This window comes from Brassica oleracea, chromosome C9 (assembly GCF_000695525.1).
Source record: "Brassica oleracea var. oleracea cultivar TO1000 chromosome C9, BOL, whole genome shotgun sequence".
Taxonomy (NCBI): Eukaryota; Viridiplantae; Streptophyta; class Magnoliopsida; order Brassicales; family Brassicaceae; genus Brassica; species Brassica oleracea.
In genome coordinates this window covers 41821733-41835806 of record NC_027756.1, presented here as the reverse complement: position 1 = coordinate 41835806, position 14074 = coordinate 41821733, and the positions used below count along the sequence as shown (strand labels likewise).

General features: G+C 33.8%; 2 protein-coding genes and 1 long non-coding RNA gene across 6 annotated transcripts; 2 read left to right on the top strand and 1 right to left on the bottom strand.

Moving 5' to 3' along the window:
• The first annotated feature begins 6233 nt into the window (after positions 1–6233).
• Positions 6234–8303, top strand: LOC106313475 (transcription factor DIVARICATA). The gene is made up of 2 exons (XM_013751281.1): positions 6234–7354; positions 7741–8303. Exons 1-2 carry the CDS (start codon positions 6909–6911, stop codon positions 8162–8164), a joined length of 870 nt encoding a protein of 289 aa, XP_013606735.1. The 5' UTR covers positions 6234–6908; the 3' UTR covers positions 8165–8303.
• A 589-nt stretch (positions 8304–8892) lies between these two features.
• On the bottom strand, positions 8893–9783 carry LOC106315052 (agamous-like MADS-box protein AGL86). The gene has a single exon (XM_013752825.1). It carries the CDS (start codon positions 9781–9783, stop codon positions 8893–8895), a length of 891 nt encoding a protein of 296 aa, XP_013608279.1.
• A 1169-nt stretch (positions 9784–10952) lies between these two features.
• Positions 10953–12938, top strand: LOC106316168. Of its 4 annotated transcripts, XR_001264757.1 has the most exons (5): positions 10957–11170; positions 11272–11734; positions 11922–12022; positions 12302–12381; positions 12633–12938. It is a non-coding gene; the product is annotated as an uncharacterized LOC106316168 (long non-coding RNA). The 4 variants fall into 4 exon arrangements; XR_001264756.1 differs by having other exon boundaries at positions 10953–11170; positions 11262–12022; XR_001264755.1 differs by having other exon boundaries at positions 10956–11170; positions 11272–12022; positions 12621–12938.
• Positions 12939–14074: the final 1136 nt, after the last annotated feature.

Genomic DNA, 14074 nt, shown 5'->3' with positions numbered 1-14074 from the left:
CACCGACTTGAATACCATGCAGATTACCAACAGAAGCCGAGTTATTGAGATAATTAACCAAAGCCTCAGCACAAAGAATAAACAAGAACGGAGACAGCGGATCCCCTTGTCGCAGTCCCCTCTCTGGTTTGATAAACCCATGAGAACAACCATTCAAAAGAACAGAGTAGGATACAGAATTAACGCAGGCCATAATCCAGCGGACCGAGACACGATCAAACCCCATTCTTTCCAACAATGTCTCAAGAAACGACCACTCAACGCGATCATAAGCTTTAGACATATCAGTTTATGATCTGCAACTCTATCACACGTACGCAGAGAGTTGATAGTTTCATGAGCAATGATGATGTTATCCGAGATTAAACGACCAGCGACAAAGGCTCCTTGAGTCTGTGAGACCACCTGTTTGGTTTATGATCTGATTTTCTTATTTTAAACGCTCATTTCGTTATTTTATTCCAAAAGCTATGTTTTGAAACATAGATCAGATTAGTAAAATTTCGACTATACAAAACGTCACTGTGTACGTTACCAAACCGATTGAGAAAGAGAGCCCATCGAAGATCTCACGTGCATATTCGCCATTAAATTATAGGGGATTGATCAGACGTAGGTAAATCTGCCACGTGAACAAAACATAATAGAGAAGACAGATTCCTCGAGATCTTAAAAGAAAAACAATTAAAGTGGGAGACCGACCAATGATAATGCAAAACGCGCATCTTACGTGGACCCCTTCGTACAACTTGGCCATGTAAGTTAACGCGGATCTCGACCGTTCATTTGGCGGCTCCTTTTTTCTGATCTGACACACAAAATCCCAAATTGTGAAAATACAATAATACACCAGTATCAGTAGGCCTGGGAATAAAATCCGGAACCCGAAATTCAAACCGAACCGAAAAACCCGACTCGTTATCCGATCCAAAACATAAAAATATTCGAACGGGTTTTGTAGGGTAGTACAAAAAATATCAGAACCCGAAGTATTATTAACCGAACCCGAACGGGTAACCCGAAAAATCCAAAATTAATAGTCAATATAAATATTTTGAAATATATATAAGTATTCCAATTATTAAATTCAATATTTGTGGTAATATTATATATAATAATAAATATTAAAATTTTAATAAATGCTTTAAGTACACAATTAGTTATAAATAAATATTTTATAATTTGCTCATTGAAATAAAAAGTCTACTATCTATAAGGCAATACATATTGTTACAAATGATGTTTGTTTTCATGCTTGATTTAATATTTATTGTTATTTTATCAATTTTATATGCGATAGGTTAATTTTTATTTAATTTAGATGTTTTTCTTTATGTTTTACTTCAAAAATTTTGTTTTTTACTTTGGTTATATCTGAACCGAACCGATATAACCCGATTCCGTACGATATATGATTACTTTATGGGTTTTATGATGCAATACAATTTTGAACCGAACCCAAAGTATTATTATCCGAACCCGACCCGTACTAATAAATTTTTAGTATGAGACCTAGAAGCGTAAACCCAAAAATCCGAAAACCCAAAAAAACCCGATCTGAATGCCAACGGGTACCCGAATGCCCAAGCCTGCGGTATCAGTAACGTATATGTTTTTATAATATTATAATTAGGATGTTGAAAATTTTGTTATTACTCTGCGAGGGATCGTGTTCTCCCAGAAAATGTCAACTTCGTTTATTATTTTAAAATTAAATAAATAAAATCATTTTCTTGGGTTTCGGAGACAATTATTTCTGTATTTCGTAATATATCACGAAATAATTACACTCAGGATCACTTTCTATCTTTTTATACCATAATAGGTCACTTATTGCTACACTGACACTTTTTTCCAATAATCTATTGAATCCTAACTAAAATACACTAACCGTAACTCTAAAACTTATTGACCTAACTAGAGAATAAGCGATAATAAAACAATATTCCGCGCGAAGCGCGGACACCCCCTAGTATTAATTATAATACACTTTAACAAAATTTGTATTTGTCTTATTTTATGACCATTGGATCTACTATTGTAACTTTAACATGAATGGTCCAGATTCATCTTATCTTTTTAACACATCATCATCTTTATCGGCTGATTCTTTTGTCCTCATAAATCCGAAAATCCCAACCTTCAACCATCTCTCTCGATTCATTGCCGGCGAATGGAGTTCCGGTGACTCTCGTTGGAATTTCGCGATGGACAAGAAAATCATGTCACAAATTATTCTTGTTTTCCCAGATATGTCCTTGCTTGAATTACAAAACAATGTCGTCAACGAGTTTTTCATCGTCACGGCTGCGGCACCTCCGGTGGTTTTGAGTTATTGGCCGCCTAACACAAAGGAACTTGTAACCGGAATCTCCACACCGCCGGTCATGCTTATCCACCATGGATCTGTCTTGTACTTCTACGGTCATTTCGAACTGAGTCAAGACAACATTACATGAACTAAACTAGTTATGATGATTGCGTACATATGGATATCATGTTTGTTTATGCTAATAGTGTGTACATATGGATATCATGTACATGTGGATATTGTATTTAAGTATAGACGTGGATATTGTTCTCATGTGTACACGTGAGTATTGTTCTCACAAAGTTCCAGTTCATTCATCCAACACAAAATACATCTACTGACACTACATAGAACTATCTAACATAAAGAAATCAAATTTTTGAAGTCATAAAAATACACATTTATGGCTATATTGCAATCCACGAGTTCTCGATCTCTAAAGTCCATATGTACACACTCTCTCGATTGCCCATATGTACACACTCTTTCTAATGTCCATATGTACACATTTCCTTGTGTACACTTATTTCACTCACTATACAGATGATTGGTTTAAACAATATAAATCCACCCCATCAATGAAATATGTGATCCAGTTTATAATAATGTTTTAAATGGTTCTCAATGTAGAAAGTATTCGAATAAAAAATAAAATTGAAATTCCAATGGAGTAGATTGGTATTGCTATATTCTTGAAAAATTTACATTTTTGTGTACATGTGAATATCATTACATCGGTGTACACATGAATATTGTTCATATGCACCGGCTCCTACACCAACAAACACAACATATACATGCCAACCTATCAACAAGAATACTCATATCAACATTACTTATTATGTACATATACATGCGTGTACACATGTACAAAATCCTGGTTGTTCATATGTACACACGTGTTGGTGTACATCCGACCACAATTTTGTCAAAACACCAAAACTAGCAACAAGCTTCGACCTTTTACTCCCTCTTCAGTTTGCTCCATCTCTGTAAAACAAACAAAAACCAGAAAAAAAAACTTAGAGAACTTGGAAATCTAGAACCACACCCCTAAATGAAAACCTAATCTACAAATTAAAACCCTAATGGGAGTTTTGAATAGATCTAGAACCGCGCCTCCAAATTGAAACCCTAACACCTCACGTCGAGGCTCTTACCAAACTCAAAAAATCAAAACCCAGAAATCGAAACTCTAATCCCCAATCCGAAATCCAAATCGATGAAACTGGGAGGAAGGAAAGTATCTAACCTTTAGCATCGCCCCTTGAAGCTCTCCGCTTTCGAGACGACATCGTCTTCTCCGTCCGAAAATCTTCTTCGTCGGCTTCTTCGTTCTTACACATGTTCTCCGTTCGTCAGGTCTCTGTTCTTACTTTTATTGGAGAAAAAAATAGGACTCACCGTCGTCTATGTCTTGCCACAGCGGTTACAGTTAATCGGCATCGCCTTTGCTCTCCGTCGATTTACTCTATCGTCTCTTCTTTGTCGCTCGTCGTCACCAAAACCGTCTGTGAAAGGTAAAATTAGGTTTACAGATAGGGAGAAGTTGAAACAAATATTACATTTTTACCTTTTTACGGGCCCAAACTCAGATAATAAACCAAACAATACTATTCCCAAGGAATCCACCAATCAGCTTCCAACGGTTTTGAATTTTAAACTCCCGAACCAGAGTAACCAGAAACAAATGTTCGATTACAAATATGTCCACGCCTGGTTTGCCTTTATTAAGGACAAAGACGACTTTAACCAACATAAAGTGTCCTAGTAGCAACAACTGCTCTTTCGCGTAATAAAAACTCAACAATTGCCTATATGTGTTATAAATTCATATATCAGTGTGTTCACCATCATTATTATGTTGTAATCATATCAGTCCCGGAGTTATTATAATAAATGATACTACTATTTTAAAACATATAAACTGAAAATATAAAATTTTACTATTGACTAGTTATTAGATACTACTCCCTCCGTTCTTTAATGATCGACTTTTTAGAAAAAAATTTGTTTCACAAAAATGTATTTTTTGTGTTTTCTATAAAAAATTGTAAATTTCAAGAAAATTAATTGATTTTATTGAATAACTATTGGTTAAAAGTTATTAAAAATTGAAAATTACAGAAAATAATATATTTATTATGTTAGTTTAATGTGTTTTTTTAATATGTGTGAAAATACTAAAAAGTCTATTTTTGTGAAACGGAAGGAGTATGTTTTAGTGAGAGAAAACTGTGAAATTAAAATAAACTTAATCATTTTTAATTTTTATAAAAACTCCATAGCCTTATTCAGTCAGAAACAGATAAAATATCTGACCATGTTAATCAAACTTTACACGGCAGTATTTTCACTAAGACCGCATGTACATCAAAAAAGGTAATTGCATTGTAAATTATAATTCACTCTATAACTAATTATCCTAACTTATCGATATACCATGTGACTTATATAATATTGTCATTTTGTCCTTCTATCCTACCGGCAAAACCTACAAACAAAAGCAGTTTCTATTAATAATTATTAACAACAAAAGTAATTTGTGGCCTTCCAACATTCACGCACCTTTTGCAAATTATTTTTATTTGGTAAATCCATAATAGTTTTGTGAAGAAGAAGATTGTTTGCAAAGTCTTTGGCGGTGATGGAAGGGAAGCATCGGAGATTCGAAAATCTACATATGCGACGAATCATTCTAAGCGCGGCGCCGATATGACTGAATTCTTGCCGATTCGACTTCACATGTATGTTTTGCGAGAGATACTCTTAACTACTGTAAGTCACGGTTGCAATTCTTTTCCATTCCATTTGACGATTTTATTATGTTCCATTCCATTTGACAATACTATTTTAGCATGTTCCATTCCGCTTGACGATTACTAAAGAGTGTTCTATTTTGTTTAAAAATATATTTCGTAATTTTCTTAAGTTGATATTTGGGTTTAGGATTTATATGTAGGTTTAGGGTTTAGTGATTAGGGTTTAGGTTTTAGTATTTAGAAGGTGAGGGGGTATGGTTGGGGTCAGCATTAACTTATTTCATGGAATCATAGACATTTCATAATTTTATCAATATGTACTATGCTATTTATTTTGTTCTATTCTATTTGGGTTTATGGTTTATATATGAGTTTATAGTTTATATTTGGGTTTAGAGTTTATATTTGGGCTTATGGATTATATTTAGATTTAAGGTTTATTGATTAGGGTTTTAGGTTTAGTATTTAAGAGTTGGGATAAAGTTTAGTACATAGGGGTTAGATTCATATACTACATGAGTGATATAGAATACACTATTTATTAAAAAAAAAATCTATTTATACGAGGTAAAGAAGTGTTTGACGTATCTGATTTACGTAAGGTGAAATAGTGTTGCTTCACTCTTATCCATAATACCAAGTGACGACGTCGTGCACTCTCTCTTTCTTTTACCGGAGACTTGCTATTGAAAAGGATATAACCAGATAAAATATAAGATAAAAGCTAGTTATTTAATAATGTCAAAATCAATGCTATTTTCTTAATTTTCATTCAAAATTTGGCTACTGAGCAATTTTTCCTTGAAAAACACACTTGAGATTATTTATTCTCAGTTACTTTTTTTCTACCAATCATGAAAAAGGAAGATTATTATTCTACTTTACTCCCATTTTTCTGTCTTTTCTTGATTGAGAGTCAAATTTCTACAGTTTATTTGAAGTTGAACATAGAATGAAAAATATAATTAAATAAAATAAAAATTTATTCATTATTCTCATTTGCCTTGGTTGATTTCTTTAGACGGGAAGTTTTTTTTTACTACTAAGTATTATGCATGAATGTACTTTGCAAGGTGACAAAAAAGTAGGAAAAAGAGAAAATCCAATCTTTTAATTTTTGTAATGTAAAAATAGACACCATCACCCAAAATTATAATTTCTCAAGAACAGAATTATAAGAGCCCAAATCATCTCCTCCCCTCTCTACATATTTCTTCTTCTCTCTTTTTCTTTTTACTCGAGAAAGATTTTAGAAACTGGTTTCTCGTTTACTTTTCTTTCTATTTAAGGGTTCATTTGCTTCTTCTTGCACACTATAGTGTTTCCGAATTGGGTAAGCTCCAAGGTAGCTTCTTCAGTAGTATTATTATTATTTTCAATTTTTGTAGCCATATGTTTATTTTCCCGAGAAATTTTATCCACACCCAGATCTTTAAATCTCAACTCTGAGTCTCTGATACTTATAAACTTACTCATGCTTTAGTTTCCACCAAAACTGGAAAACCAATAGATTTCTTCTGTAGAATCTCAGAGCTATACCCAGATCTTGCCTAGATTTTACCATGGATTCTCTCAACTCTTTTCCAAAAGTTTGAAACTTTTCTAGATTCCTTGAAGTGGGTCTAAGCAACGCTTCGAAGATATTCTGATGATTTCTATAATCAAAATAAAAACGAAGTATCATTTGACATTGTTCTTCCTTTGATTCACCTATCTCTTCAAACCCAAGAACTCTGATTCTCTTTCTCCCGTTGAACTCTGTCGGTATGTTTTGTTTTTATAAATCTTAAAGACAAAAAAAAAAAAAACAGAGCTAGGTTTTACTTTTTTCGGACATGGAGATTCTGAGACCGACAACTTCACATGTCTCCGGTGGGAACTGGCTCATGGAGGAGACCAAGAGCAACGTCGCAACTGCCCGTGAGTCTGCCACGTGGACGGCGGCGGAGAATAAGGCGTTCGAGAATGCTCTGGCGATTTACGACGATAACACCCCTGATCGGTGGCAGAAGGTAGCGGCGGTTATCCCGGGGAAGACCGTGAGTGATATCATCAGACAGTATAACGAGCTGGAAGCTGACGTCAGCAACATCGAGGCCGGTTTAATCCCTGTTCCCGGTTACATCACCTCGCCGACTTTCACTCTGGATTGGGCCGGTGGTGGAGGTGGATGTAACGGATTGAAACCAGGTCATCCGGTTGGTAATAAACGGTCTCCGGCCGGTAGATCGCCGGAGTTGGATCGGAAGAAAGGTGTTCCTTGGACGGAGGAAGAACACAAGTAAGCCTCTGTTCTTTTACGGTTTACCGGGAACTGAAATTAAACCTGAATAATATGGGTTACTAGTCATGCAAACTCATATAATAGTTGAACATAAATTTTGAGTTTATTTGGTGAAAGATCCAACATCTACGTTACTAGTTTAAAAAAAAATGAAAACTGGATATCATTGTGTATAATATATACAACTTTATGAAAATATCTTTAGTTCGATATTTGTCACACACTCACACTCACGCTACTTCGAATGGACTTAAAGAGACGCATGCATAGTCGTAGTTTGGTTTATTTATTAAATAGATACATTTTGATATATATTTTTGTGAATTGTGATGTATATATGTTTATGAAAATATATTTGATACAAATTTTTGTGACAAACGCAGGTTATTTCTAATGGGTTTGAAGAAATACGGGAAAGGGGATTGGAGGAACATATCTAGGAACTTTGTGATAACAAGAACGCCAACGCAAGTCGCTAGTCACGCCCAAAAGTACTTTATACGACAACATTCTGGCGGCAAAGACAAGAGACGAGCAAGCATTCACGACATAACCACCGTAAATCTCGAGGACGAAGCTTCTTTAGAGACGAACAAGAACTCCTTGGTTGGACGAGAACATCATTCAAGACTAGGCGGGTTTCCTTGGAGCCAAACGGACAATACTGGAACTCATGCAGACGCTTTCAACATAACGATAGGTAACGCTCTTAGTGGCGTTAACTCGTACGGCCAGGCTATGCTAGGGCCGTTTAACACGAACGCTGATTCTTGCTACGATGCGCAGAGCACAATGTTTCAGCTATAGCAAGTTGTGATACTCTAATTGGGTGTAAGTTAAATTCTTTTTCATTTGGACGGAACAATCGTATTTGAAAATTGTATAATAAATGTCTATTGTTTTGATTGATTCCAATTTAAAATAGCTAATAAATGTTTCGTGACAATGACTAATTTTTTAGTTAGTGTGGTAAATGTTTTGCTACTCAGCTACAACTTACAACTAAAGGATCAAATGAGGTTTAGCTAATTTTATTAACATTACTTAGCTGCATATGCATAATCACAATTAAAATTAGATAGTGTGCGCAAGCTTAAGTGTTAGTTGTTGATGGAAACACACACCAAAATAAAATTATTTCTGTTACACAAGTTGCAGCCAAAAGGTTCAAAAAGTCTCAAACTTGGTCATCTCCAATATCCAAAGCTTGTCGTTTAATGTTTGAATAACTTATGCATTACAATATGTCATTATTCGTTGTTTGTCTCAATCAAGCCATCTGTTTCAACAACCACTTGAAGTTATAACAGTGGACACAGTGTTTGATATTTAAAAGACATTTCACTTATTTTATGTAAAAAGAAGTATCAAGTTTTTATTTTCAATAAATATACATAAAATCTAAAACCAATACTTTTTTATAGAATTCCAGAAAATGATGATACATCAGAAACATACTTGAAAAATCCAAGCCAGCATACATAGACAAAACCAACTGAAACAATTAAACTAATCATAAAACCCTAAAAAACAACTCAAATCGGCTTCTTCGCCATAAAATCCCATACTTCAGCTTGATTACCCGGCAACCGAGGAATATTATAAGGGACTTGATAACCCGTGAACGGGTTAACATTAAAAGATGCAGGCCTCTGTACAACCGGTTCAATATAATAAGGTGCTTGCCTCTGCATAAACTGAGTACTCTCGTTTCCCTTCGACATCATGAAGCCTTGATTTACTCCAGAGTCAGCAAAATTCTCCACTAGAATCGGCTCCATTGGAATCTGATCATCATGAGGCGAGAACAACGGGAAACTCATATTATTATATGGGAACATCAAGCACTGTTGCTGCTGATGACCAGCAAAGTATTGTGACACGTAATATGGATCCATTAAATTCTGCGGGGTTTGTGGCTCCATGACTTGATGCTGAGCCGTAATCGCATTACGATTCTGTCTCATTATAGCTTCATGCAACTTGTTTCCCACGTCATCGAAAATCCCACGTAGCTGCTCTTGTGAACACTTCTCTAGCCTCTCCTCCCAACAACAATACTTATTCTTGTTATTCATCCCTCTCTTATTATTATTATTAGTATTCTCCGTCTCTTTTGCCTTACCTTTATCGTTAACGAAAGTCTCGACGTGGGCTTCTTTCCTGCAGCTGTTGGAGACTGTGTCTCTGTACCTGCGTATGATGTCTCTGGCTTTGGTCTCGTCCTCCGGCCATATCTCAGGTTTGGAAATCACCTCATCGGTCGCTTTGGTGGCCCCGTAGAGGATGATACATGTCTGGACGCCGCAGAGAGTTGAGAACTCACCTGCCTTCTTGTAAAGACAGGCTCTCCTCTTCTTGTAAGTGGTCATCCTTGTCTTATCGTTCGTTATCCTTTGTAAGTCCACGACTTTCTCATGCGCCATCTTTTGTACCCTCATTTCTTATTGCTATTACACAAAAACATATAAACATATGAACCTTTTCCGTACCCAAAAAACATAGATACATATATATAGAGACTAATTGATATTCTTTTGGAACAGTCGTTCATGTTTATAGCTGTTTAGGTATAGTAAAACTCTGATTATATAGATCTTAGTTGTCTCTAAGACATGTTAACCCCATTAAATCAAAATCATCCAATTGTGCAAAAGAAATTTGAAATTCATTCCCAACTAAACCAGCAAAACGCAAAGCAAGAGCACAGTATTTTGTTAATTCTTACTTGGATATCGAAGCAAGCTTTCAACGAGTTTCTTTGCGAAAACAATTTTTATGGAGTTTCTGTCGGAATAATGGTTATATATGCTAGGTTTTATACCTTGAGCTTGATTTAGTTTGTCTTTAAGGAAGGAAAAAAGATCATGAGATATAATTACCATTAATTGAAGATGAGAGTTTAGGAAAGAAAATGATATATGGAATATTTAGTTTGCTAAAATGGAAAATATACATTTCATAATAATTAAAGCACAGTTAATTTAATAGTTTCCTCATTAGTTAGGCGACTTGATATTTTTCTTTTATGCATTTCATAATAGGTACAATATATATACATTAAGGAAATATACGTCTGTATATTCACACGTATATAATGGCTAGATTCTAACCCGCGCGGGTGTTTTATTTCGTTTTCATATTTTTGAATTTTTTTATATTATTGAATGTATATACTTTATATATACACTTACCAACTGAAAATATTTGTTTAGTATGATTTTAAAACCAACACAATTTTATAGCAGAAATCTATAGTAGTTTTATATATTCTAGTAGTTTATATAAATATTTGTATTGTTAGATTTCATTTAAATAAAAACTATATCAAATATTTATCAAGAAACAAATTTGCAAATAAATTTTGTTTTCATAACAATGTGATATTAATTTTTTTTTCATCCAACGTGATATTAATTTATTATTTACATCATTCGTATTTTACATTTTTAGTTCTTAGTACATATTTGTGCTAATCAAAAGTGGTTAATAATGTATAATTCAAACAAATGGGCCAAGCTCTAGACAATATAAAAAGACTAAGCCTAAATTTGGTACTAAACAGATTAATCCGGGAAAAAGAAGAAAATAAACATACATAACCTTTTCCTTTTGAGTTTAATGTATTTTTATCGGTGAATCAAAGTTTAGCTTATTTCTCCCTTCGTCTCTTTGCTTCCCCATCGGTTTTATCAAAGAGCAAACTCCACGGAGAAGAAGAAAACCAAGACTTAACTATATTTTTGTGTGGCTCAACTAACCTCCAACTTCTAAAATTCATATGCGAATTCAATGGAAACCAACAACCTCTAGGTTAGAGTTTCCATATTTTTTCCTTTATCTTGTGTGATTTAATTTCTCAGTTTAATTGATTTAGTATTTGTTTCTTTATTAAACATGAGAGATCGTTGTAGATCGGAGACTAATTGGTTGATCAAAACATTCAATCTAAGAAGAAAGCAGGGGATGTGAAATTTAGAGGATGAATGGATTATCATGTTGAAGATCAGGTTGAACCCTTTCGTATAAGGTTATTAGTTGAATTTTAGCAAAAAAAAAAGATCAGGTATTGGCATATGAAATAAAAACTCCAAACATAGAATCTAGTTAATCGGAATCGTCATACAAAGGTTAGTACTTGTTTTATAATAAGGTTGATTTCAAATGTCTTAAATGTTTTTCAGACATGAAGTATTAGTATCAAAACCATCTCATAGTTCTGTTATATAGAGAGATAGACAGTAGCATCCGATTTATTGAAGAGCGATTCTTAAGATTTGGGTCAGATTGATAAACAGAGAGATAAATCGTGAGAAGAGTAGCAAACAGAAGTACTGAAGCAATATGGATTAAAGGGGAGACAGAGAAAGGAAGAACGTAATATGTGTCTCTCAGTTTTCTTTTGCTTCTTTCTTGTTCTGAGATTTTTTTTAACTTGTTTAAATAATATTTACAGCTCAAAAGGTATTCAAGGTTGTCCATGTCCCCACAGTTGATGTCACTAATCATATATGTGTCTTGTCTCATATCTCTGTCTGATATTCTAATTCTAATATATGTACAGATTGAATAAACGTTTCCTCCTTCTGATAAGATAGCAAACCCATTGATCAATGAAGCTGAGGATGAAATCTTTCAAATGTTTGATATGAAACTGTAACAGAGGTAAGAAAATGTGTCAGATGGCTGATGGAGTTCAGTTGCTATAAAGAGATTTTGAGTTAAGTTAGTATTAATTTTGAGATACACTATAAAGTAAATATTAAATTTTGTGTTAGGAAGTTCAACTATTGCCTTCCTTGTGAGTTTTATTGCTTTATTACGACTACTTGAATTGCTCTGTTAGCACTACTTGATTGAATTTCCAAAGTGAAAACCATTTACATATGTGTTTAGTATGCAACAATAAAATCTGATATCCCTTCTTCTTTTTGATCTATGAAGATTTCTATGACCCAGTTGAGGAAGATGAATTTGAACAGGATGCTAAGGTCCATATATTGTTCCCAACTGAACCTCTTCCGGTAAGTTCCCAGCTGTACCTCATATACATTTGAGTTCTTTTGCATGATGCAGGAATTTTTACACCCTAAAAAAAAAACAAAGTAGTATAAGATTCGGCATTACTTGACATACGATATATATATAATGAAAACATATTTACTTGCATGAATTTTTACACCCTTGAAAAAAAACAAAGAAGCATTAGATATAGTTTTATTTTTCATACGATTTATGTAATGAAATCATATTTACCTTACAGTTTCGTCTGCAGTGATGAACTCAAGAGTTTCTCCACCACTACGGGTGTTTTGCTTCCACGGATGAGGCAATCTGACACGAACTGGCCACCCGATTTTATACGCTTTGACATCCTTTAGAAGAGACATATTTTTTGCGTTCGCCATGTTTTTTGTGAATGAAGAGTGAAATATGGATAGGTAGTAGGTAATTCTAGACCCAGTATATATATATATATATGGGTGAAGAGTCTAGGTTAAGAGGGTAGATATGGCGAGTTTAGATACAGCTCGGATATCCTCTGCCTTCAATTTTTTAAAGTTAATCGTATGATTGTATCTTTTGAAAATCTCTATAATCAGTTTTAGAAATTGTTCAAATTCCTTGCGCAAAATATGGAAACTAATTACAAAAGGCATCATTAATTGATTAACGCTTTTCAAGGAAGATCTTGGGAGGCAATATATTAGAGAATAATAAGATACATGATCTAGCTTGTAGTGTTTACATGTGATAATAAATTTTAAATCCAGTGGCATGAGATTGTAATTTTTTTAAAAAATTTATGGCTATTTCAAATTTGTACTCCTGTTTTAATGGATTAGATTTGTACTCCTGTTTTAATGGATTAGATACTCCTTCTACTCCTTCCTTGGCAGGGGTGCGTCGTGCATGATATATCCTTCACATGTCTCTGCGTATAGGCATCAGTTTCTTTCGTGATTGATCTGAGCGCTCGATTGAACGATGGATGTATGATAGTACTTCCGTGTGTTTTGGGATTCAAGATCCACATGATACGGTCTTGATAAATGCTAGAATCTTCTTACGGATTTGACGCATCCAAACGACAAAGAAAAGATGTGTATAATACAGGAAAATTCATATGTTTGTGTGTATTATGTATAGAATATAAATAAGAGGTTTGATGATAATTTTCAGCTTTTAGCACTTGCATGTTAGGATTGATACACCAGATATTTCTTTATTTTCCATGTATACCATATATATATATATATACAACCAAAGGATTTACTACACTGATAGCAGTTTTTGTTTTACTATGTTCACTGGGATAAGACCTGCGCCTTGCGCATGTTGAGTTTATTTGTATATATTATCGATAGTTTTTTTTATATATTTGATCATTTTATTTATATATATAAAATATTTTTTGTTGTTATTATATAATTTCTTTCCGATGGATCGGATCAATTTTTATTAAAAATAATGGAACAAAACTATAATTAATACATCATGGGTTGATCGGATCGGACATTAAACAAATTATGACATAAAAACATTATTTTTTCTATCGAACACATTCTTTAAAAAAATGAACAGTATTATTTTCACAGTTGAATTATTTTGACTTTTATCTTCCATATGGTTTTGAAAGCTTTCAAATCAACCATCGAATTGATACATGTCATTTTAATGTTTTTAGTCGTATACTTAAGGAAAACTTACATTTTT

Coding starts and splice junctions, on each gene's coding strand:
- LOC106313475 (XM_013751281.1), top strand. CDS start 6,909: ATGGAGATTCTGAGACCGACAACTTCACATGTCTCCGGTGGGAACTGG. Junction 7,355..7,740: donor TGGACGGAGGAAGAACACAA/GTAAGCCTCTGT, acceptor TGACAAACGCAG/GTTATTTCTAATGGGTTTGA.
- LOC106315052 (XM_013752825.1), bottom strand. CDS start 9,783: ATGGCGCATGAGAAAGTCGTGGACTTACAAAGGATAACGAACGATAAG.